The sequence below is a fragment of the Arachis ipaensis genome, chromosome B7 (assembly GCF_059453495.1).
Source record: "Arachis ipaensis isolate K30076 ecotype BB chromosome B7, ASM5945349v1, whole genome shotgun sequence".
In the NCBI taxonomy this organism is placed as follows: domain Eukaryota; kingdom Viridiplantae; phylum Streptophyta; class Magnoliopsida; order Fabales; family Fabaceae; genus Arachis; species Arachis ipaensis.
Window position 1 is genome coordinate 116,008,136 of NC_142442.1, and position 23,053 is coordinate 116,031,188.

General features: G+C 36.7%; 1 protein-coding gene and 1 non-coding gene across 2 annotated transcripts; one reads left to right on the forward strand and one right to left on the reverse strand.

The window, feature by feature from the left end:
• Positions 1-8,771: 8,771 nt before the first annotated feature.
• LOC107609815 (Pseudouridine synthase family protein) lies at positions 8,772-12,150 on the reverse strand. The gene is made up of 7 exons (XM_016311847.3): positions 11,705-12,150; positions 10,822-10,965; positions 10,280-10,537; positions 9,966-10,168; positions 9,538-9,616; positions 9,218-9,393; positions 8,772-9,094 (listed from the first exon to the last, which is right to left on the reverse strand). The coding sequence occupies exons 1-7, from the start codon at positions 12,071-12,073 to the stop codon at positions 8,962-8,964; spliced, it is 1,362 nt and encodes a 453-aa protein (XP_016167333.1). The 5' UTR covers positions 12,074-12,150; the 3' UTR covers positions 8,772-8,961.
• A 10,042-nt stretch (positions 12,151-22,192) lies between these two features.
• Positions 22,193-22,300, forward strand: LOC148553829 (small nucleolar RNA R71). The gene has a single exon (XR_015892811.1). It is a non-coding gene; the product is annotated as a small nucleolar RNA R71 (small nucleolar RNA).
• Positions 22,301-23,053: the final 753 nt, after the last annotated feature.

Genomic DNA, 23,053 nt, shown 5'->3' on the forward strand with positions numbered 1-23,053 from the left:
GGAAGAATTGGTGAGTTGATGATTGAATGAGGTTTGGAAATAATTACTATTGGAAATGTGGGTTTTAGTTGGTTTTGGATGAAATTGGAAGTGCATGTTTTTAGAAATTGGAAGTTTATGAGTTTTGGCAAAAATGCAAATTCGATGAACTTCAACGGATCATATTTTGAGCTATTGTTTTTGGAATTTGATGATTTTTATATCAAATGAAAGATGATTTCATAAGCTTTAAAATTGTTTAAATTTGGTTGAAATCTGAATTTTATGGAAGGAGATATGATCGTTGAAAGTTTGGGCCTGAAATCTGAATTCTGCAAGTTCTGCAGAATTTGTGATTTCTAGTTTGTGTGCGCACGCACAGGCTTGTGCGCATGCACACCCTGTGGATTTCTGGACCTATACGCACGCACACACTTGTGTGTACGCACACACAGGGAAGTGGTTGTGGCTGGGAGCGGTAGCACGCCCTATGCGCGCACACAAACAATAAGATTTTTGCAAGATGTGCGTGCGCACAGCTCTGTGCGTACACACACGTTGGGAAGGACGTTCTATTGATGGCACTGGCACACCTTGTGCGCGCACTCAACAATGGAAAAATTTCTTTCTGTGCATGCGCACATAAATGTGCGTACGCACGCGACCCTGTTTTCTTATAAAACCCTCATTTTCAAGTCTTTCGCCTTCCTAACAATCTTGCGACCTTCCGAGATGCTGTTTCAGGCTTATAAACTCCCATTTTCATCTTTTAAATCTTAAATTAATGTAGAATGCCTAGTGATTAAGAGGAAGCTAGGAAAGGGGATATAATGAGGAGTTATGATTAATGATGATGTTATGAGTTGTTAAGGAGAATGGTGGAGTGATGTGTATGATATGAGCCGAATGGCTGCGTATGAGATGAGGCGAATGGCTGTATGTGAGATGATGGTTTGTGACTGATTGTGAATGAATAATAAAGATGATGAAATCGGAATTGATTACGATGTGCCTCCGGGTAAGAGGTGAGAACGCCGGGTAAGATGTAGTGGTATTATCCACTTACTCCGGGTATGAAATGAGAATGAATGGTAATGATAATGAAAGTGTGTTTCTGTATGTGACTTTGGATAAGATGTAGTGGTGTTATCCACTTGCTCCGTGTAAAAGCCAATAAGTCGGGTAAGATGCAATGGTATTATCCACTTGCTCCAAGAAAGTCCAAGGCTTCGGGTAAGACGCAAGGGCTGTGTTCTGTTGCCGCTTGCTTCGGGACGAGAATGTAACACTGCTTGGATAAGAGGCAGGGTGAAGTTGTTCCCTGCTCTGGGTACGTGGGTATATGGATGCCTAGGAAATAAGGTTTTTAAATCAGTCGATTGACACATGTACCACGTGAAAAGGTAAAGACTACTATATGAGACTTTTTTCAAACATACAAAAAGGTTGCATGAGTTTTTTTGACCTTTATACAGTTGATGGTGTTGTTTATGCCACATTTAAGGAAGCTTGCTACGCTTTGGGTTTGTTACAAGATGACAAGGAACTTATTGATGCTATATTAGAGAAAAGCTCACAAAATTTGTTTCTATTTTTATTGTTGTCTAAAAACATTAACAGGCCAGATGTTGTATGGCAGCAATGTTACCATCAACTTTCTGAAGACATCTTATATTCAAAATGTAGAATGCTAGTTACAATTTTTTATTCAATTATGCACGTGATGAATATTTTCATATGACAAATTATTTAAGATTTTGCCCTTTTATATATGCAGATTTGCAATTGTTTAAGGAATAGATAATGAACATAATTCTGTCAAAGATTGAGGAAAGATTGTAATCAAATGCGAGAATCTTAGGGAGTTCGAAAACATGTTGTTGCCATGTATGGATGCAATTAATGGGTTAGATGATCATATTATCATAGATGAATTAAATTTTGACAAGTTAGTGCTCAAACATGAGTTAGAGATCAACCTTGCCTGCATGAACATGAAACAAAAGGGCACATTTAATAAAGTTATTACAGTTGTAGATCAAGATGCGGGTGGGTTATTTTTTGTGTTCAAGTATGGTGAAACTGCCAAAATGTACTTTCACAAGATTATGTCTATTGTTATACGTAGTAAAAATAAAATTTTTCTAAATACAACCTCCAGTGGAATTGCATCTCTCTTACTTCCAAATGGACGTACAACTTATTCTAGATTCAAGATACTGCTTGAGTTAAATGAGGACTCAGTGTGTTGTAAACAGGGGACATCGCTTGCTAAGTTGGTCTGTAGAGCTAAATTTATTATATGGGATGAGATTTCCACGTTGAATAAGTTATGCTACGAAGCTCTAGACAAGTCTTTGAGAGATATTTTCTGTTTTGAACCAAACTACAATGCCTATCTACCATTTGGCAAAAAGATGGTTGTTTTAGGTGGTGACTTCGCTGGTAATACCAATAGGATCACGTTAAGACATTGTTTATGTATCAATAAATTCATCATCTCTATGGCACTGTTGCAACATCCTGAGGTTGACTAAAAACATGAGACTTACAAATAGAGGTGGCAATTATGGAGATATCAAAACAGCTAAATTTGCTAAATAGGAAAATTGGAGATTGGCTTACTAAGGATTCCACTGAAGGTGATCTATAGTGAATATCCCTGAAGAAATTGTTATTGATGATACAAATGATTGTTTGGTATGTTGGTAAACTTTGTTTATCCGGACTTGATGGCAAACCTAACCAATTCAACATACATCAAAGAGTGTACAATCCTTGCACCAACATTGAAAGTGGTCAACAATGTTAATAACCACACTATGGATTTTCTAATTGGTGACAAAAAAATCTATTTTAGTTCTGATTCGTTGTGCATTGAGGATGGTAATATGGAATATGAATTAGATACTTTCACACCTGATGTTCTTAATTGTATAAATTGTTCAAGATTACATCCTTATAAGTTAACACTAAAACAAGGTGTACTTGTGATGTTATTGAGCCAAATGCATGATTATAGGTAAGAAGACTGGAAAATTATGTAGCCAAATGCATGATTTTGACTAAAGAAAAAACCGAGGACATAGTTCTTATTCCATATATGGACATGATCCTAAACAACCAAACTCTTCCATTTATATTTCAATGCATGCAGTTCCTATAGTTGTTTCATTTGCTATGAAAATAAATAAGTCACAAGGTCAAACACTCAGCATCGTAGTCTGTACTTACGTAAACCAGTATTCACGCATGATCAATTGTGCATGGCTCTTTCAAGGGTGAAGTTCAAAAAAGGGTTGAGAGTCTTGATAGAGAACATCAGAAAACTGAGAAATCATCAACAATGAATGTTGTGTACAAAGAGATTTTTCAGAACTTAGGTGGGCTTTGAATTTTTTTTCCTATGAATATTATTTTTGCATACCTTCACTTTGTAGTTGCCTTTTTTTTTTCTAAGTCATTATGTCATATCTTTCCCATTTTAGAACATGTTAAAAGTACATTTTATGCGAATTAAATTTTTAGATGAGTATATGCAGTTTGAGTTTTATAACAAGTATTACAGCGCGGTTGGTGAAGGCCTATATTATTGAACTGGATATCTCAAGTAAATTTTTTTTAAATAAATAATTTAAATGCTTTATTTATGTATATAGGCAACTTAGAGACAATTTACCGATTTGTGTCCTATTATTTATCTCATTTACAATAAAAAAAAACAAGTTGATTATAGGCGTATTTCGTATACATTATAAACGAGATAAGATACAAAGACATACTAATGTATCCCATTGTAAACGAAATAAGACACAGGCGCGCCTATATAAGGTGATGGTTATCAATGGCTAAGAGAAGCGGGGTTGAATCTTGACCTCCTTTTATTTTGCTTAAAACCTTGAGTTTAGTTGAGATCCAATGAGCCAAAAACAAGAGAGTCTGTGGTTGTCTCTTGACGCAGTAGGAGCCAAAACTGAGTAACGTGCAAGGAGTGTTATAAAGAAGAGTTGCTGGATAGTAGAAACAGGAGATACTTTTATTTTGTCTACTTTGATTCAGAACCAGAAATAGAGAAGAGAAAGGATAATTACACACAGATGTATCTTGATTCAGCTACTCAGTGCAATGTACCCTACATCTAGTCTCCATCACAACAGTGACAAAATTTCACTATCTGTCAACAGAATTACATGCACCAATTCTCCCTAAGATTCTACCCAATCCTATCTGGGACAAGTCTAGTTTCTAACCCAAACCAAACTTGACAAGGAACTCACCTAGCTTTTCAACCACAAAGTGCTAACCCAAACCAAACTTGACTAGGAACTCCTTTTTGTTATTTGCCCTTGGATGTGATTTTTACCTTTTGCCCTAGCCTCTTTGACCTTCCCTTCTTTGCTTGAAAATGAAAATTTTGCTTTTTATTCTTCAATTTGCCCTAGCTCAGAGTTTCTCTTTCTTCTTTCTTTTCCTCTGAGACTTCACGTGGGTGTTTGAAAGAAAAGAGATAAGAGAGATTTTTGGTTCGGTGGTAATGTGAAATGGTTCAAATGAAATTGAAATTGAGTCACCTAGTTAGCAACTAAGATGAATGAGTGGATTTGGGTGTGGACCACCGTTTAGGCTTAGGTTGTGGACATGGGCTTGTTTATGTTCTTGGGCTAGATAACTTGCTTTTCTTCAATATAGTTCAGCCACTCAATTTTGGAGTAAGAGTGATTGTATGAGTGTTTTGTTCAAGTTGAATCATTCTTGGGATTGTGTTCATGCTTCTTGGGCCTAGTTCAATTAAGTTAATTTCCTGCATACTAAACACAATAAATCACACAAATAATTGGCTAATAAGCCAATAATATTTAGTCATCATCTTAATGATATTTTAGTTCTTTAAACTCAACATAAGGAACTTGCTGGAAACACCAAGATTTATTCCTTTTGGTTGACTTCGGTGGTTTCCTACCACTTTGAGCAGTTTTCTTGCTATGGTTGAACTTTTCAAACATTACGGCACGTTCAGATGCACGCTCGGAGGATATCAATAGGCTGAATACCACGTGCCATATTGATGGGGCCATGAACTTTGAAGTTAGTGTTGTTATGTTTTAGATTTAATTACACTCTTGGTCCTATAGTTTCACCAATTCTTTTGGGTTTAATTAACTTTAATTTTGTTTACATTAAGAAGTACCTCATTACAAAATTAAAAGTAGTGTAGGGATCCAATTGAAGAAAAAAAAGGTATAAAGACCTAATTGCAAACATACTAAAATTATAGGGACCAACAAAGTAATTAAACCTATTTTTTGTTTAATATAGAAGCAAATTTTTAAGTATGTTTGATTGGTTTTATTTTAGTATGTATGGCTAGGGTGGTTATTGTGATATGAAGATAATTTAGCTTAGGTCATACTTTAGTTTTGTAATTGTTGTTAGTTATTTTTAGGAATTTATTTTACTATTAGGCAGCATTTGATTAGAGAAACATGGACTTTGAGACATGGACATCATAGTATATATCTATTTTTTGTTTGTTAAGACGTAGATTTTTTATGGACACAGTAATACACAGATACACATAAAATACATATTTTTAGTGTCCTTTCTTAAAGTTGAGACACTAAGACACAATTCATACGACACAAAATTTGACTTTTTTATCCCTAACTATTTTTGAAATTACTCATTTTGCCCCTATCTTCACCTTTATCACTTTCTGTCCTTCCTCCTCCCACCTCATTCTTCCCTTTTTCCTCTACCTTCTCTTATGCTTCCTCCATCGCTGCCACTATCACTGCCACCGTTTCGTCTTCTCTTTCTCATTTCTGTCTCACTCGTCTATATTCTTGTTCCACCATTGTCCAAATCTAGCTCCACCGTCGTTCAAATCTATTAACTCAGTCGTCAAACACGAGGACGATGCCGAGACCGGCTCAACCTTCATCGTTGCCTCCACTTTGCCCTTCCACCTTTGCCGGCTCAAACTTCACCCCTCCCTCTCACCTTCGGCTTTTCTTTTTCTTTTTCAATTTTTGTTTCAATTTTTTTCTTTTCAAAAAAAAAAAGAAAAAGCATGGAGGAGATCATATCTCGATGATCTTAAAGGTGGGTTGACAAGAATAATTATGATATGGGAGACAACAAGAAAAGAAGGTGTTAAATTTCTGCATTTTATTATCTATGTGGTGACTGGTTGTTCCTTCTGGAAATGTTGGACGTCAATTAGGTGGTTGAAAATCACTTTATAATAGGGGATGAAGTACTTTCATTATTATTATCATCAGTTTTTTTTGTTTGATTTGTTTTGGTTAAAAATATGGTCTATTGCACCTTATGATGATTTGGGTTGATTATGGAAATATCAATGGTTGTAATGATGGAAAGTAACGGCGATGGTGGTGATAATAATGAAGTATAAATTATTTTAAAGAGGGTAAAATTGACATTTGATTTGTATCAATGTCTTGTGTATTTTTATGCCTATATCTCTTAATGTATTTGCGTTTGTATCTATTTGTTACACAGACACTATCCAAATGCAACCTTAATGAACGAACATTTTTATGTGTATAAAAATTAAAAAACTTGTAGCCTCATAATAAATCTCAATTATATTGAATATGCCAATGATTTATTTTTTTTTATTTTCATAGAGGCTTCGCTTTCTATTTCTTAGACGAGTTAGTCACACTCTTGCACTACTAGACGTCATTCTCCCTTACACGAGGGAGGTTGGTTTTGGTGACATAGTGCATCTCATAGACTTTATGTTTGACAACACCCTAATGTCTACATTCTTTGAGCATTGGTGTCCGGTGGCCCACACTTTTCACCGGCCATAAGGTAAATGTACCATCACCCTGCAGGATGTGACATACCACCTAAGATTACACACTGATGGAGACTTAGTGGATAGTTGCTTGAGGGACTTTCAAACATTGTATCAGCACCCAATTTGGGATTATGTAGAGGAGCTTCTTAGTGCTAGGCTCCTTAGCAGTCGGAGAAGAGGAAAGAGTTGTTTTCTATCTCACATCGCTTAAGGACAGAGTGCAGCATATTCTAGTTAAGCCAAATCCTGACACTTTTCGCCAGTACATGAGTTGTTACATCATGCTATTAATTAGGGTTACCCAATGATAGATAAGTCAAACAATCTTATTCATATAAAGTGGCTTCCCTTGTTGGTCGACTTCGATCAATGTCGCGGTCTGTGTTGGGAATCTGTGGTGCTCGTATTTACTTATCACTTGTTGTGCTTTGTAGCACATTGCACTACAACAGACATCACGAGATGCATGCCACTGCTAATGTCGTGGATATACCATTAGTTTCCTATATGGTGCCTACTTGATAGGCAAGCGTCAACCTTTTTTCGTTGGCTGTGATGTATATATATTTATGAGCTTTTCATTTAGTTTTTTTTTATTATTAATTAATATTATTTTTGCATATAATCACATTTAATTTTTTTCTTGTTGCACGTGATGGTAGGTTAATAGATATGGTTCATGTCCATCAATATTAGGCTCTTTAACGCAAACAAATAATCCAAACAATGAGTGTGCAAAAGAATCAGACTCTCACACTCAAATATAATTCTTTTTTAATTATTTTTTATGTGACAATTAGGATATACACTCACAAAAACATACTCCTACTAGACATTATTAATCAACTTATTAAAAAAGTTGAGAAGTAGGAGTGTAATTTTTGTGAGGAATGCTATTACTTGCATCTCCTTATATAGCTAAAAAATTTTCCGTTTTATATAGCTAAAAAATTTCTGTATCTCATTTATATTAAACTCGAGATCACTTTTTCATATCTCGTTTGTCTAACTGTACACCCTAACTTTATCTCGTTTGCACTCGAATCACCTTTAATTAAATTTATATCTTATTTTATTTAGAGTATAAAAAAAATATGCCTATAATTAACTCATTTTTATTGTAAATGAAATAAATAATAAAACACAAATCAGTAAAGTATCTCCAAATTATCTATATATGTAAATAGGTTAATTTACAAAAAAAAAAACAAAACTAGTTCAAGCATATCTTTCCTAACCATGGCCGCGCAACGCACGAGACCATGCACTAATATTTTTTTTAAAAAAAAATAGGTTGTTAATGGGACTAACATACTATTAGAAGTTTTAAGAGATAATGAACTATTTTATCGGTTATTGTTTTACATGGATTTACTTCAATCTCTTTATCTAGCACTAATTTCTGCAATATAAAAGTTACATGAATTTATAAATTTACTCTGAAGTAGGAACAAGAAAGGACAACGTTGTGATTTACAAAATAATGCTCCAATTTACAATTTAAAGTAGGAAAAAAAATATTCAGAATAAGCTAGAATATCTGGATAAGTTCTCTTCAAGGGGGAAAAAAAAGTCTAGGTAGATTGGTTTATTATTTTTATCAAAATTCTTTATTTTCAATAATATATTATTTATTTATGAATTCAATTAAAAATGAACATCTTTTCAATTAATATCAAATAATTTTTTTTAAATTACTTTTTCGTTTAAAATTTAAAATTATAGACTATAAATCCTCTAAAAAACTAAGAACTAAAAAATTTATAAAAAAATAATTAATATTAATTAATTAAAAAAATTACTATACTTATTTTTTATATTTTACCTCCAATGAGTATTCGAATGTGGCAGGACTAATATATCCAATACATTTTTTCTATAAGTCAATAAATCTAGTATGAAATTTATTAAAGATGAGTTTTTGGTGAATTTGATTTTATATATTTCTTTTAACTTTCAGATGTTTTTATTTTTAAAAATTTTGATATGTTCTTTTTCTTATGGTAAATATTGGCAGCAATATCAAGTGTGTAATATTGGTTCCAAGACTTTCTCATATCTAATCCAAAAGAGAGAATATCCATAAAAAGGCGATCAAGACCACATAGAGTGAGCAAAACACCGCCATCTAATTATAAGCTTACAGGGTCCCGTTATGAAATTGAATGCTTTGTGAAGAAAGCCCCCTCATTGCTAATCTTGCGAAGTTGGTTTAAAATCTCATCAAAGTCTGCAGGTGGTTCGCACGAAAAGTGCACCTCTTGCCCCGTATGGGGATGCTTAAACCTGCAAAACAACAGGAAAAACCAGCGGCTTTATCAAGTTTCATAAATCACAGTCAAGAATGACATGAACCTCTTGCTAAAGACTTTTTAGCGAGGAAACTAAAAGAGGACGTTATCCTCTCACCCGAGAGTCAAAGCATGAAGACATGGTCTATCTATTCTGGAAACCATTTGTACAATTTTGCTATGTAAACCGGAGGGTGTCCTGGGACGAAGCAGTGACAGGACCATGCTCCTCGTTGCTCCATAAACCTCGTCACCCAGAAGAGGAACTCCCAAGTACTTGGCATGAGCACGGATCTGCAAAAAAGAGAAATAATCAAAGCCTGAAGCGATAAGAAACTGAGTCAGTAAAATAGTTTCACATGCTTCGATCCAAAATCACACCTCACAAGGGCAAAGGGGGCATAATCTTTGTGCAATGTAACATTTTTTTAGAAGTACCTGATGAGTGCGTCCAGTTTCCAACTTCCACTCGACCAACGCACAACCACCCCTGGCAAGTATCTCAATTACCTTGTACCTGACGGATACGTTTAAACATTTAGATGACAGCACTTCATTTGTTATGAAACTTTATCTCAAATAAGCATTTGAGTAATAAAGAAAGCAAACCAAAAACAATGACTGATGACATAAATACATCACAAAAGCTGAAATATTTCAACTGTTCTCTTTAGTTTTAACCGGTTGATTAGAAGACTATAATTGCTATAATTGCTAGCCAGCTAAGTTAACCTACTTCCACTAGAAAATTGTAATACAAATAACAAAGCTAATTAACAAGGAAACATGGTTTGAATAAAAGCGAACTCAAATTTAGTATCAATTTTATGCAGCACATGTTTAAGTGTAAAAGTACCATAAATCACCTACTAGCAGCATGCCGGGATTTTCTAGGATTGAGTGGTCCAGCTACAGCAGTCATACGAAGCCGATTATTAGGATCACGACCAACAGGAACCTCAACACGCCCAGCAACAGGAGTGGGTAGCCCTGCAGTAAGGCTAACATACACCCTCTTGATTGTACGTAGCTTAAACTGTTCCGACAATTTCATATGAGAATGTTCATCCTAATATCAAAGTACATTTAGCTAAATGTTAAATTTTTGAAGTATCAACAAGAATTTGTTACTTTACTAGAGGTGGGCACTAGCCATAAGTTTTGAGGCTGCCAGAATCACCTTTGCAACAACTAGTAACCCACTTGTGCCTTTATCCAATCTGTGTACAATCCCTGGGCGAATGGATGCCACAGACGGCCTAGTTGATAATCCTTCACAAGAACTTACATTAGTATAGAAGCTATTGAACTCATCGTCAGAATCTTCAGTATTTGAAAGAGCTTCCTCTTTAGAATATTCAACATTCGGAAGGTTACAATGGTGAAGAATGCCATTGACTAATGTTCCAGATGTATTTCCAGGTGCTGGATGCACAACCTATGTTACACATAACAAAATTTCGATGTCAGTAATATCACTTAGCAGGTATCACTTTGCCCTTTTAACCATTTCTCATGTGCCTTAAACATTGGAGTAATCAAGATAAACATTGGAATTCCAACTTTACAGAACTCTCGGTGGTTTAAAAATCAGTAGAAATCAACTTACAAACAAAAAGCCAAACCTTCACCAAACACTGAACCAACTCAGTAAGTACATGACTAATTATTTATTATTAATTAAAAAAGAAGAAAAACACTTGGGAAGATATAGAGAATTACCATGTGTGCAGGTTTATTTATGACTAACACATGCTCATCTTCATAAACTATATCCAAAGGTATATTTTCTGGCACAGCTCGCAAAGTCTGCAACTCAGCAATTGTGCATGATATCTCATCCCCAGCTTTTACATTGAAGGAAACCTGCTCAAGCAAGCATCACCAATTAAAAGTTGGTGTCACCAGTCTATGTAGCTCGTATGCAAATTAAACAATTAACAGAGGACACCAGATATCAGGCATCAAGAGACCAAGGATCCAGTTTATTTTTTATCAAAAGATTTGGGATTAAAGTCCAAGAACTGCTGTTTGGAACATGTTACGCTGAGTGCATCAAATCAGTTCAACAAGTTTCTTGCTGCAACAAAGAAAGCTAGCATTATGAGGCGTAGCATATCATTTCCACAGCCAAACAATTCAGATTTATGAGCATCATCTAACAAATATCTTAAGAGTGTAGTTAATCATTTCCACATCTCATGTTCATCAATAAACCATAAATCATACATTATTAACAGGGATAAACCAGAACCATGACAACTCCAGATATATAGAATATCCATAATAATTCTAATGAACAAACATAATTATGCCACCAGCAGTCCAGAACTAAGATTCAATTATCCTAGTTCAATTTTTGTGTTGCCGTTGAAACATGAAAATTGAAACAAACTACTATACACAGAATAAGCTACTCGCATAGCTGACGTTCCAAAATAAGCGAGATGAAAACAAAAATCAGCATCAGAATCAAAATCAGTTTACTAGTCAGTAGTCACTACCGATAAGTTTAATCATATTGACACGAAGTTCTTTACAGCTGAAACACACTTCCACAGACAAAAATAATCGCTCATACGCGGCCATTGACTTGAGAAATTACCTTATCAACGACGCGGCCATTGACTTGAACTAGTCCAGCTCTGATGCTCGATTGAACGCGAGCTCTACTGATTCCGCTGATGCGAGAAGAGATCCAACTATCGAGTCTCAGTTTTCCAGATCTGATTCCGTTATCCACCGTCTCCTCCAGCCGAACACCGGCATAGTTCGTCCTTGAATCGGCGATGGTTTCCTGCCTCAAATCAGAGCCTGAGTCTCCGGCGAAGCCAGAACTAGCGGCAACTCTTCGCGCAGTGCCAACACGAGATTTATAGTCCGGAGTAGAGAAGAAGAGCGAAGGTGTGGTTTGAAATTGGATTGCTCTTGCAGCGAAAACACGGCAACATCCACAAGAGTGAACTGAGAGCATTTCTATATTTTCTTATCATTATTTTTTCAAATTTTCTGTTACTTGGTCCCTCTTTTATAGCTCGGCGTTGGGTATACGAGAAGGATATGAAATGACGATCCTAAAGTTGAAACTTGAAACGAGAACCTTGTTTCGGGCTTGGGCCTAGGCCAAAAATGGACCAAACTCCTAGATCATAAATGACAAAACAAAAATATATCTTAAAATATTTTTCTAATTCTAAAATACTTACCATTTATCAATTTATTAGAAAAATAATTTTAACAAACTCTCCGCATAAAGTTTACAATAATATCTAACGCCATGTAAATTACTTACTTACTTACTTATTAAAAATATTTTTACTTACTTACATACTCTTATTAGTGCTGGTTTTTTTTTTTTTTCTCTTTTGTTATTGTCGTGGTTTCTTTTTCCTCCTCTTATTTAATTTCTTTTCCTTTTTCTTTCTCCACCTCCTTCGTCATCGTCCTCCTCCTCTCATTTGATGTTTTCTTTTCTTTTTTCTTTCTCCACCTCCTCCATCACTGTCATTGTCCACCTCCTCCTCTTATTCAATTTCTTTTCCTTTTTCTTTCTCCACCTCCTTCGTCATCGTCCTCCTCCTCTCATTTGATGTTTTCTTTTCTTTTTTCTTTCTCCACCTCCTCCATCACTGTCATTGTCATTATCATCATCATTATCGTTATCATTATCGTCGTTTTCTTCTTCTACGTAAATAAATTTGTTTATTCTCTTTCGATTTTTTGCACTTGTTCTACTTAATTTTGCTGTATTATCTACTAATTCTTTTACTTATTTTCTTTTCTATTAAAATTTGTGAATTTGCAATTCAAATTTTCTTAAAATAAGTTCTTAGTTCTATCACTTCATTTAGTTGAAAATTTGATATTAGAGTAATGACATTTCAATATTATTTTTAAAATTTTTACTAGTGCATGACCTGTGCTAAGCACGAAAAATGCTGAACTAAACCACTACTTTAATTTACTACAGTATAGAACAAATTTTAATCACAAAAACACATATGATTCTGCTGAATTTCTCTTTAACACGTGCTATATATAATTGCACACTTAATACATAGACAACAAATTAAATAAATTATGATCTCCACTTGAAAATGACAATAAATATTAAGTTAACTCTAACAAAAATTACTAAAAAAATAACATAATGCTAAAAAAAATGAACATTCAAAAATAAAGATCTATGTAGTTACTAACTATAAAAAAAATTCCTATAACCTAAAAAAGAAAGAAAAGTCGCAAAAAAAAAATGCAACAACATCCTAACTGTACAAAGCATAAAAACTTTAAAGCACATCGTTAGAGATTCTGAAAAACTTCCCTATATACAACATTTAAGATAGAATCATCACTTAGTGATCCATTATTCTTTATCAAAACTCTCAAACCCTCTCTAGACTTTACCCTAGACAACGCAACGTATAATTATCCGTGTGTAAAAACAGGTCTAGGTAAGTATAAACCAACTGTGCTCAAAGTTTGACCTTGAGATTCATTTATGGTCATTGCAAAAGAGACTACTGATAAACCACTATTTTATGGTTTATCTTGTACTCAATTGAGTGGTTTTTATCAACTCTTTACCCACTTATTCATACTATTTGCATGATTTTACATTTGTCTTCCTAATTATGTGCTTTGATTGAAAACATGCTTCTTTGGCCTTTATATTGCTAATATTAATCCTCTCTTATCACCATTAGATGCCTTGATATGTGTGTTAAGTGATTTCAGAGATTACAGGGCAAGAATGGCTCAGAGGATGGAAAGGAAGCATGCAAAAATGGAAGGAATACAAGAAGCTGGAGAAACTGCTAAGCTGTCCAGCCTGACCTCTTCGCACTCAAACGATTATAACTTTAGCTACAGAGGTCCAAACGACGCGGTTCCAGTTGCGTTGGAAAGCTAACGCCCGGGGCTTCGATTTGATATATAATATACCATAGTTTTCCTGACACTAAGCGACGCGACCGCGTGCTCCATGCGGCTGCGTCGCAGTGACGAAAAACCAGCGTGGCAGATTTTGCAACCAGCGATTTCTGGGCTGTTTTTGACCCAGTTTTCGGCCCAGAAACCACAGATTGGAGGCTATAAAGTGGGGGAATGCATCCATTCATAAAAAGCTTTCATATTCACAATTTTAGGAGTAGATGTAGTTTTTAGAGAGAGAGGTTCTCTCCTCTCTCTTAGGATTAGGATTTAGGATTTCTCTTAGTTTTAGGAGTGGCTCTCAATATCCCAGGTTCTTTATTTTTATTTTCTCAATTCAATTTATGAACATCTATGCCAGATTTAATTTCTTTTGTTAATGCAATTTGAGGTATTTTCAGATTTAATTTTGCTTTGCTTTATTTATATTGATGCTTTTTAATTTAGATATTTTCTTCCTTTTGGCTTTGGTTAAGTAATTGGTAACGCTTGAGCTATCAATAAAGCAGTGATTGAAATTGGAAGTTGCTCCAATAACTCTAGTCTTTCCACAGGAATTGACTAGGACCTAAGAATTAAGCTAATTAATCTACTTGATCTACCTTCATAGTTAGAGGTTAACAAAGTGAGATTAAAATCTAAATTTCATCACAATTGATAATGATAGGACCTCTAGTTCTAATACCTTGCCAAGAGTTTATTTTATTATTATTATTTTATTTTTCTTATCATTCAACATACTGCTTCCCTACTTTCTAAAACCCCTATCTTACAAGACTCATAACCAATAATAAGAACATACCTCCCTGCAATTCCTTGAGAAGATGACCCGAGGTTTAAATACTCGGTTATCAATTTTAAAAAGGGGTTTGTTACTTGTGACAACCAAAACGTTTGCACGAAAGGGATTTTTGTTGGTTTAGAAACTATATCTACAACGCGACTGTTTTTATGATATTCTTTACTGGCAAAAATCCTTAACGTCAAAATGGCGCCGTTGTCGGGGAATTGCAAACGTGTGCCTTGTTATTAGTTATTGTAAATATTTGCTTTTAAATTGATTTATTTTCGAAAAAAAAATCAACTTTCAATTTTCAATTTAAAAAAATTCAATTTTCAAAATTTAAAATTCAAAATTCAATTTTTAATTTTTAAATTCGAAAATTTTTTCAATTTTGCTTTTATTTTTGTTTTTAAATTTTTATTAACTAACTATGAATTCTCACCCCTCTCGCTTTGAGTTTGGTTCTAATAATGTTGAAAGGAATGGAAGCTACAACAGGAACATGCATCAAGGTCAAAACAGTCAAGGATGGATGGAGCCAAGAGGATCTGATCAACCCTTTAGGCAACAACACCTTCCAAGATATCATGGGCAAGGACCACTCAACAATGCATACCAAGCTAATAGATATGGTGGACCCCCTTGTGGTTACCAACAAGCCCCACCCTGTGCTTATAGACCAACCTCTCAACATAGCTTCAAACCACCACACTCACAAGCCCCTTTCCACCATTCACCTCCATATGACCCTAACCCATATCCACCATACCAACCACCTTATGAGCCAAATGAACCATACACAGAACCACCACCTTTCCAACACAACTACTCTCATGAACCACCACCTCAATATTCAGCATCTCCATATCATTATCAAGATGAACCACCTTCCTATTATGAACCCTCTCTCCCAACCAATGAATCCTCATATCCACCACAACCTCCAATGGATGACAGACTTCGTGTTATTCTTCAAGGGCAAGAAAGGATGAATAAGAGTGTGCAAAATTTCGCAGCCACCTTTGGCGAGTGGTGCACGAAATTGTGATCTCAGGCAACGGCGCCAAAAACTATGTACACACATCTTGATAAATCGTTTTTCATTCACAACTTCGATACAACTAACCAGCAAGTGCACTGGGTCGTCCAAGTAATAAACCTTACGTGAGTAAGGGTCGATCCCACGGAGATTGTCGGCTTGAAGCAAGCTATGGTCACCTTGTAAATCTCAGTCAGGCGGATATCAAATAGTTATGGAGTTTTCAAATATTAATAATAAATAGAAAATAAGGATAGAAATACTTATGTAATTCATTGGTTAGAATTTCAGATAAGCGTATAGAGATGCATTCGTTCCTCTGAACCTCTGCTTTCCTGCTGTCTTCATCCAATCAATCTTACTCCTTTCCATGGCTGGCTTTATGTAAGGACATCACCGTTGTCAATGGCTACTTTTAATCCTCTCTGGAAAATGGTCTGATGCGCTGTCACTACATGGCTAATCGTCTGGAGGCATTACCCTTGTCAATGGCTGCATCCTATCCTCTTGTGAAAATGGTCCAAATGCTCTGTCACAGCACGGCTAATCATCTGAGGTTCTCGATCATACTGGAGTACGGTTCACCCTCCTTTTGCGTCTGTCACTACGCCCAGCACTCGCGAGTTTGAAGTTCGTCACAGTCATTCAATCCCAGAGTCCTACTCGGAATACCATAGACAAGGTTTAGACTTTCCGAACTCTCATGAATGCCGCCATCAATCTAGCTTATACCACGAAGATTCTGATTAAGAGATCCAAGAGATACTCATTCAATCTAAGGTAGAATGGAAGTGGTTGTCAGGCACGCGTTCATAGGGAATGATGATGATTGTCACGTTCATCACATTCAGGTTGAAGTGCGAATGAATATCTTAGAAGCGGAATAAGTTGAATTGAATAGGAAAACAGTAGTACTTTGCATTAATCTTTGAGGAACAGCAGAGCTCCACACCTTAATCTATGGAGTGCAGAAACTCTACCGTATGAAAATACATAAGTGATAATGGTTCAGGCATGGCCGAATGGCCAGCCCCCATGAAAGTCTAAGATAGCATAAAACTGATCAAAGATTTCTAATACAATAGTAAAAAGTCCTATTTATACTAAACTAGTTACTAGGGTTTACAGAAGTAAGTAATTGATGCATAAATCCACTTCCGGGGCCCACTTGGTGTGTGCTTGGGCTGAGCTTGAATGTTACACGTGTAGAGGTCAATCTTGGAGTTGAACGCCAGTTTGTAACGTATTTCTGGCGTTCAACTCTGGCTTGTGACGTGTTTCTGGCGTTTAACTCCAGACAGCAGCGTAGAACTAGCGTTCAATGCCCTTTTACATCGTCTAAACTCGGTCAAAGTATGGACTATTATATATTGCTGGAAAGCCCTGGATGTTTACTTTCCAACGCAATTGGAAGCGCGCCATTTTGAGTTCTGTAGCTCTAGAAAATCCACTTTGAGTACAGGGAGGTCAGAATCCAACAGCATCAGCAGTCCTTCTTCAACCTCTGAATCTGAATTTTGCTCAAGTCCCTCAATTTCAGCCAGAAAATACCTGAAATCACAGAAAAACACACAAACTCATAGTAAAGTCCAGAAATGTGAATTTAACATAAAAACTAATGAAAACATCCCTAAAAGTAACTAGATTCTACTAAAAACATACTAAAAATAATGCCAAAAAGCGTATAAATTATCCGCTCATCACAATACCAAACTTAAATTGTTGCCTGTCCCCAAGCAACTGAAAATCAAATAGGATAAAAAGAAGAGAATATACTATAAATTCCAAACTATCAATGAAACATAGCTCCAATTAAATGAGCGGGACTTGTAGCTTTTTGCCTCTTGAATAGTTTTGGCATCTCACTTTATCCATTGAAGTTCAGAATGATTGGCATCTATAGGAACTCAGAGTTCAGATAGTGTTATTGATTCTCCTAGTTCAGTATGATGATTCTTGAACACAGCTATTTTATGAGTCTTGGCTGTGACCCTAAGCACTTTGTTTTCCAGTATTACCACCGGATACATAAATGCCACAGACACATAATTGGGTGAACCTTTTCAGATTGTGACTCAGCTTTGCTAAAGTCCCCAATTAGAGGTGTCCAGGGTTCTTAAGCACACTCTTCTTTTGCTTTGGACCTTGACTTTAATCGCTCAGTCTCAAGTTTTCACTTGACACCTTCACGCCACAAGCACATGGTTAGGGACAGCTTGGTTTAGCCGCTTAGGCCAGGATTTTATTCCTTTAGGCCCTCCTATCCACTGATGCTCAAAGCCTTGGGATCCTTTTTATTTACCCTTGCCTTTTGGTTTTAAGGGTTATTGGCTTTTTGCTCTTGCCTCTTGGTTTTAAGAGCTTTTGGCTTTTTCTCTTTTTTTTTTCTTTCTATTTTTTCACTATTTTTTTTCTACAAGCTTTGTTCTTTGCTGTTTTTCTTGCTTCAAGAATCATTTTTATGATTTTTCAGATTATCAAATAACATGTCTCCTTATCATCATTCTTTCAAGAGCCAACATATTTAACATTCTTAAACAACAACTTCAAAAGACATATGCACTGTTCAAGCATTCATTCAGAAAACAAGAAGGATTGTCACCACATCAATATAATTAAACTAAGTTCAAGGATAAATTCGAAACTCATGTACTTCTTGTTCTTTTGAATTAAAACAGTTTTTATTTAAGAGAGGTGATGGATTCATAGTACATTCATAACTTTAAGACAAAGTTACTAAATACTAATGATCATGTAATGAAGACACAAACATGGATAAGCACTTAACATAGAGAAAACGAAAAACAGAGAATGTAAGAACAAGGAATGAGTCCACCTTAGTGATGGTGGCGTTTCCTTCTTGAGGAACCAATGATGTCCTTGAGCTCTTCTATGTCTCTTCCTTGTCTTTGTTGCTCCTCCCTCATTGCTTTTTGATCTTCTCTTATTTCATGAAGGATGATGGAGTGCTCTTGATGTTCCACCCTTAATTGTCCCATGTTGGAACTTAATTCTCCTAGGGAGGTGTTGATTTGCTCCCAATAGTTTTGTGGAGGAAAATGCATTTGAGGCATCTCCGGGATCTCATGCTGATGAGCTTCATGCATCTCTTGAGATCCATGAATGGGCTCTCTTGCTTGCTCCATCCTTTTCTTAGTGATGGGCTTCTCTTCCTCAATGGGAATGTCTCCTTCTATGAAAGCTCCAGCTGAGTAACATAGATGGCAAATAAGATGAGGAAAAGCTAGCCTTGCCCCAAGAGAGGGCTTTTCGGCTATTTTGTAGAATTCAAGGGAGATGACTTCATGAACTTCTACTTCCTCTCTAATCATGATGCTATGAATCATGATGGCCCGATCCACAGTAACTTCAGATCGGTTGCTAGTGGGGATGATGGAGCGTTGGATGAACTCCAACCATCCTCTAGCCACAGGCTTGAGGTCTAGTCTTCTTAATTGAACCGGCTTGCCTTTGGAGTCAATCTTCCATTGAGCTCCTTCCACACATATGTCCATGAGGACTTGGTCCAACCTTTGATTAAAGTTGACTCTTCTAGTGTAGGGGCGTGCATCTCCTTGCATCATAGGCAAGTTAAACGCTAACCTCACATTTTCCGGACTAAAATCTAAGTATTTCCCCCGAACCATTGTAATATAATTCTTTGGGTTTGGGTTCTTACTTTGATCATGGTTCCTAGTGATCCATGCATTGGCATAGAACTCTTGCACCATTAGGATGCCGACTTGTTTGATGGGGTTTGTTAGAACTTCCCAACCTCTTCTTTGGATTTCATGTCGGATCTCCGGATACTCATTTTTCTTGAGCTTGAAAGGGACCTCGGGGATCACCTTCTTCTTGACCACAACATTATAGAAGTGGTCTTGATGAGGTTTGGAGATGAATCTTTCCATCTCCCATGACTCGGAGGTGGAAGCTTTTGTCTTCCCTTTCCCTTTTCTAGAGGATTCTCCGGTCTTGGGTGCCATCAATGGTAATGGAAAAATAAAAAGCTTATGTTTTTACCACACCAAACTTAGAATATTGCTCACCCTCGAGCAAGAGAAGAAAGAATAGATGAAGAAGAAGAAGAAAATATGGAGGAGAGGGGGGATCCTGTGGGGTCCACAGATCCTGAGGTGTTCAAGGATTTACAATCTTGCACAAAATTAGGCATGCAAAATGCCCTTGCACACAACTCTGGGCGTTCAGCGCCAGACTGGTGCTTGTTCTGGGCATTGAACGCCCATTTGTTGCCCATTTCTGGCGTTGAACGCCAGAACCATGCTTGTTCTGGGCGTTCAGCGCCAGCTCTTCTCCAGGGTGCAATTCTAGCGTTCAAACGCCCAGATGCTGCCCATTTTGGGCGTTCAGCGCCAAAATCATGCTCTGTTCTGGCGTTGAACGCCAGCCAGATGCTTCTTACTGGCGTTTAAACGCCAGTAAGGTCTTCCTCCAGGGTGTGATTTTTCTTCTGCTATTTTTGATTTCGTTTTTAATTTTTATATTTATTTTGTGACTCCACATGATCATGAACCTAATAAAACATGAAAAAACAAGAAAAATAAAATTAGATAAATAAAAATTGGGTTGCCTCCCAACAAGCGCTTCTTTCATGTCAATAGCTTGACAGTGGGCTCTCATGGAGCCTCACAGATGTTCAGAGCATTGTTGAGACTTCCCAACACCAAACTTAGAGTTTGGATATGGGAGTTCAACACCAAACTTAGAGTTTGGTTGTGGCCTCCCAACACCAAACTTAGAGTTTGACTGTGGGGCTCTGGTTGACTCTGTTTTGAGAGAAGCTTACTGTGCCTCTTTTCCATGTTTACAGAAGGGTAACCTTGAGTTGTAAACACAAGGGAGTCCTCATTCAATTGAAGGACTAATTCACCTCTGTCAACATCAATCACAGCTCTTGCTGTGGCTAGGAAAGGTCTTCCAAGGATGGTGGATTCATCCTCATCCTTCCCAATATCAAGGATTATGAAATCAGCAGGGATGTAAAGGCCTTCAACCTTTACTAACACGTCCTCTACTTGTCCATAAGCCTGTTTTCTTGAATTGTCTGCCATCTCTAATGAGATTTTAGTAGCTTGCACCCTAAAGATTCCCAGTTTCTCTATTACAGAGAGGGGCATGAGGTTTATCCCTGAACCAAGGTCACACAGAGCCTTTTCAAAGATCATGTTGCCTATGGTACAAGGTATTACGAACTTTCCAGGATCCTATTTCTTCTGAGGCAATGTCAGTTGATCCAGATCACTTAGTTCATTGGTGAACAAGGGAGGTTCATCTTCCCAAGTCTCAATACCAAATAATTTGGCATTCAACTTCATGATTGCACCAAGGTACTTGGTAACTTGCTCTTCAGTAACATCCTCATTCTCTTCAGAAGATGAATACTCGTCAGAGCTTATGAAGGGCATAAGGAGGTTCAATGAAATCTCTATGGTCTCTAGATGAGTCTTAGATTCCTTTGGTTCCTCAAAGGGAAACTCCTTATTGATCACTGGACGTCCCAGGAGGTCTTCCTCACTGGGATTTACGTCCTCCCCTTCCTCTCTAGGTTCGGCCGTGTTGACTATGTCAATAGCCTTGCACTCTCCTTTTGGATTTTCTTCTGTATTGCTTGGGAGGGTACTAGGAGGGATTTCAATGATCCTTTTACTCAGCTGGCCCACTTGTGCCTCCAAATTTCTAATGGAGGACCTTGTTTCATTCATGAAACTTACAGTGGCCTTAGATAGATCAGAGACTAAGTTTGCTAAATTAGAGGTATTTTGTTCAGAGTTCTCTGTCTGTTGCTGAGTGGATGATGGAAAAAGTTTACTATTGTTAAACCTATTTCTTCCACCATTATTAAAGCCTTGTTGAGGCTTTTGTTGATCCTTCCATGAGAGATTCGGGTGATTTCTCCATGATGAGTTGTAGGTGTTTCCATAAGGTTCACCTAAGTAATTTACCTCTGCTATTGCAGGGTTTTCAGGATCATAAGCTTCTTCTTCAGAAGATGCCTCTTGAGTACTGTTGGATGCAGCTTGCATTCCATTCAGACTCTGAGAAATCATATTGACTTGTTGAGTCAATATTTCATTCTGAGCCAATATGGCATTCAGAGTATCAATTTCAAGAACTCCCTTCTTCATAGGTGTCCCATTACTCACAGGATTCCTATCAGAAGTGTACATGAACTGGTTATTAGCAACCATGCCAATGAGTTCTTGAGCTTCTGCAGGCGTTTTCTTTAAGTGAATGGATCCACCTGCAGAGGTATCCAATGACATTTTAGCTAATTCAGACAGACCATCATAGAATATGTCCAGGATGGTCCATTCTGAAAGCATGTCAGAAGGACACTTTTTGGTCAGTTCTTTGTATCTCTCCCAAGCTTCATAGAGGGATTCACCTTCTTTCTGTCTGAAGGTCTGAACATCCACTCTAAGCTTACTCAGCTTTTGAGGAGGAAAGAACTTGGCTAAGAAAGCCTTGACCAGCTTATCCCAAGAGTTCAGGCTATCCTTAGGTTGAGAGTCCAACCATATTCTAGCTCTGTCTCTCACAGCAAAAGGGAAAAGCATGAGCCTGTAGACTTTAGGATCTACTCCATTAGTCTTAACAGTATCACAGATCTACAAGAATTCAGTTAAGAACTGAAAAGGATCTTCAGATGGAAGTCCATGAAACTTGCAGTTCTGCTGCATCAGAGAAACTAATTGAGGTTTCAGCTCAAAATTGTTTGCTCCAATGGCAGGAATGGAGTTGCTTCTTCCATGTAAATATGAATTAGGTGCACTAAAGTCACCAAGCATCCTCCTTGCATTATTATTATTTTCGGCTGCCATCTCCTCTTCCTGTTCGAAAATTTCTGAAAGGTGCTTGCTGGATTGTTGTAATTTAGCTTTTCTTAGTTTCCTCTTCAGAGTCCTTTCAGGTTCTGGATCTGCTTCAACAAGAATGTTCTTGTCCTTGCTCCTGCTCATATGAAAAAGAGGGACATAAAAATAATAATAATAGGGGTCCTTTTTACCATAGTATAGAGGTCCCTGTGTGAGTAGAAGAAAAGAAGAAGAAAAAAAATTCGAACACAGATGGAAGAGGGGGTTCGAATTTGGGTGAGATGAAGTGTTAGTAGATGAATAAATAAATAGAAGGAGATAAGAGAGAGAGAGAATTTTCGAAAATAATTTTTGAAAAAGAGT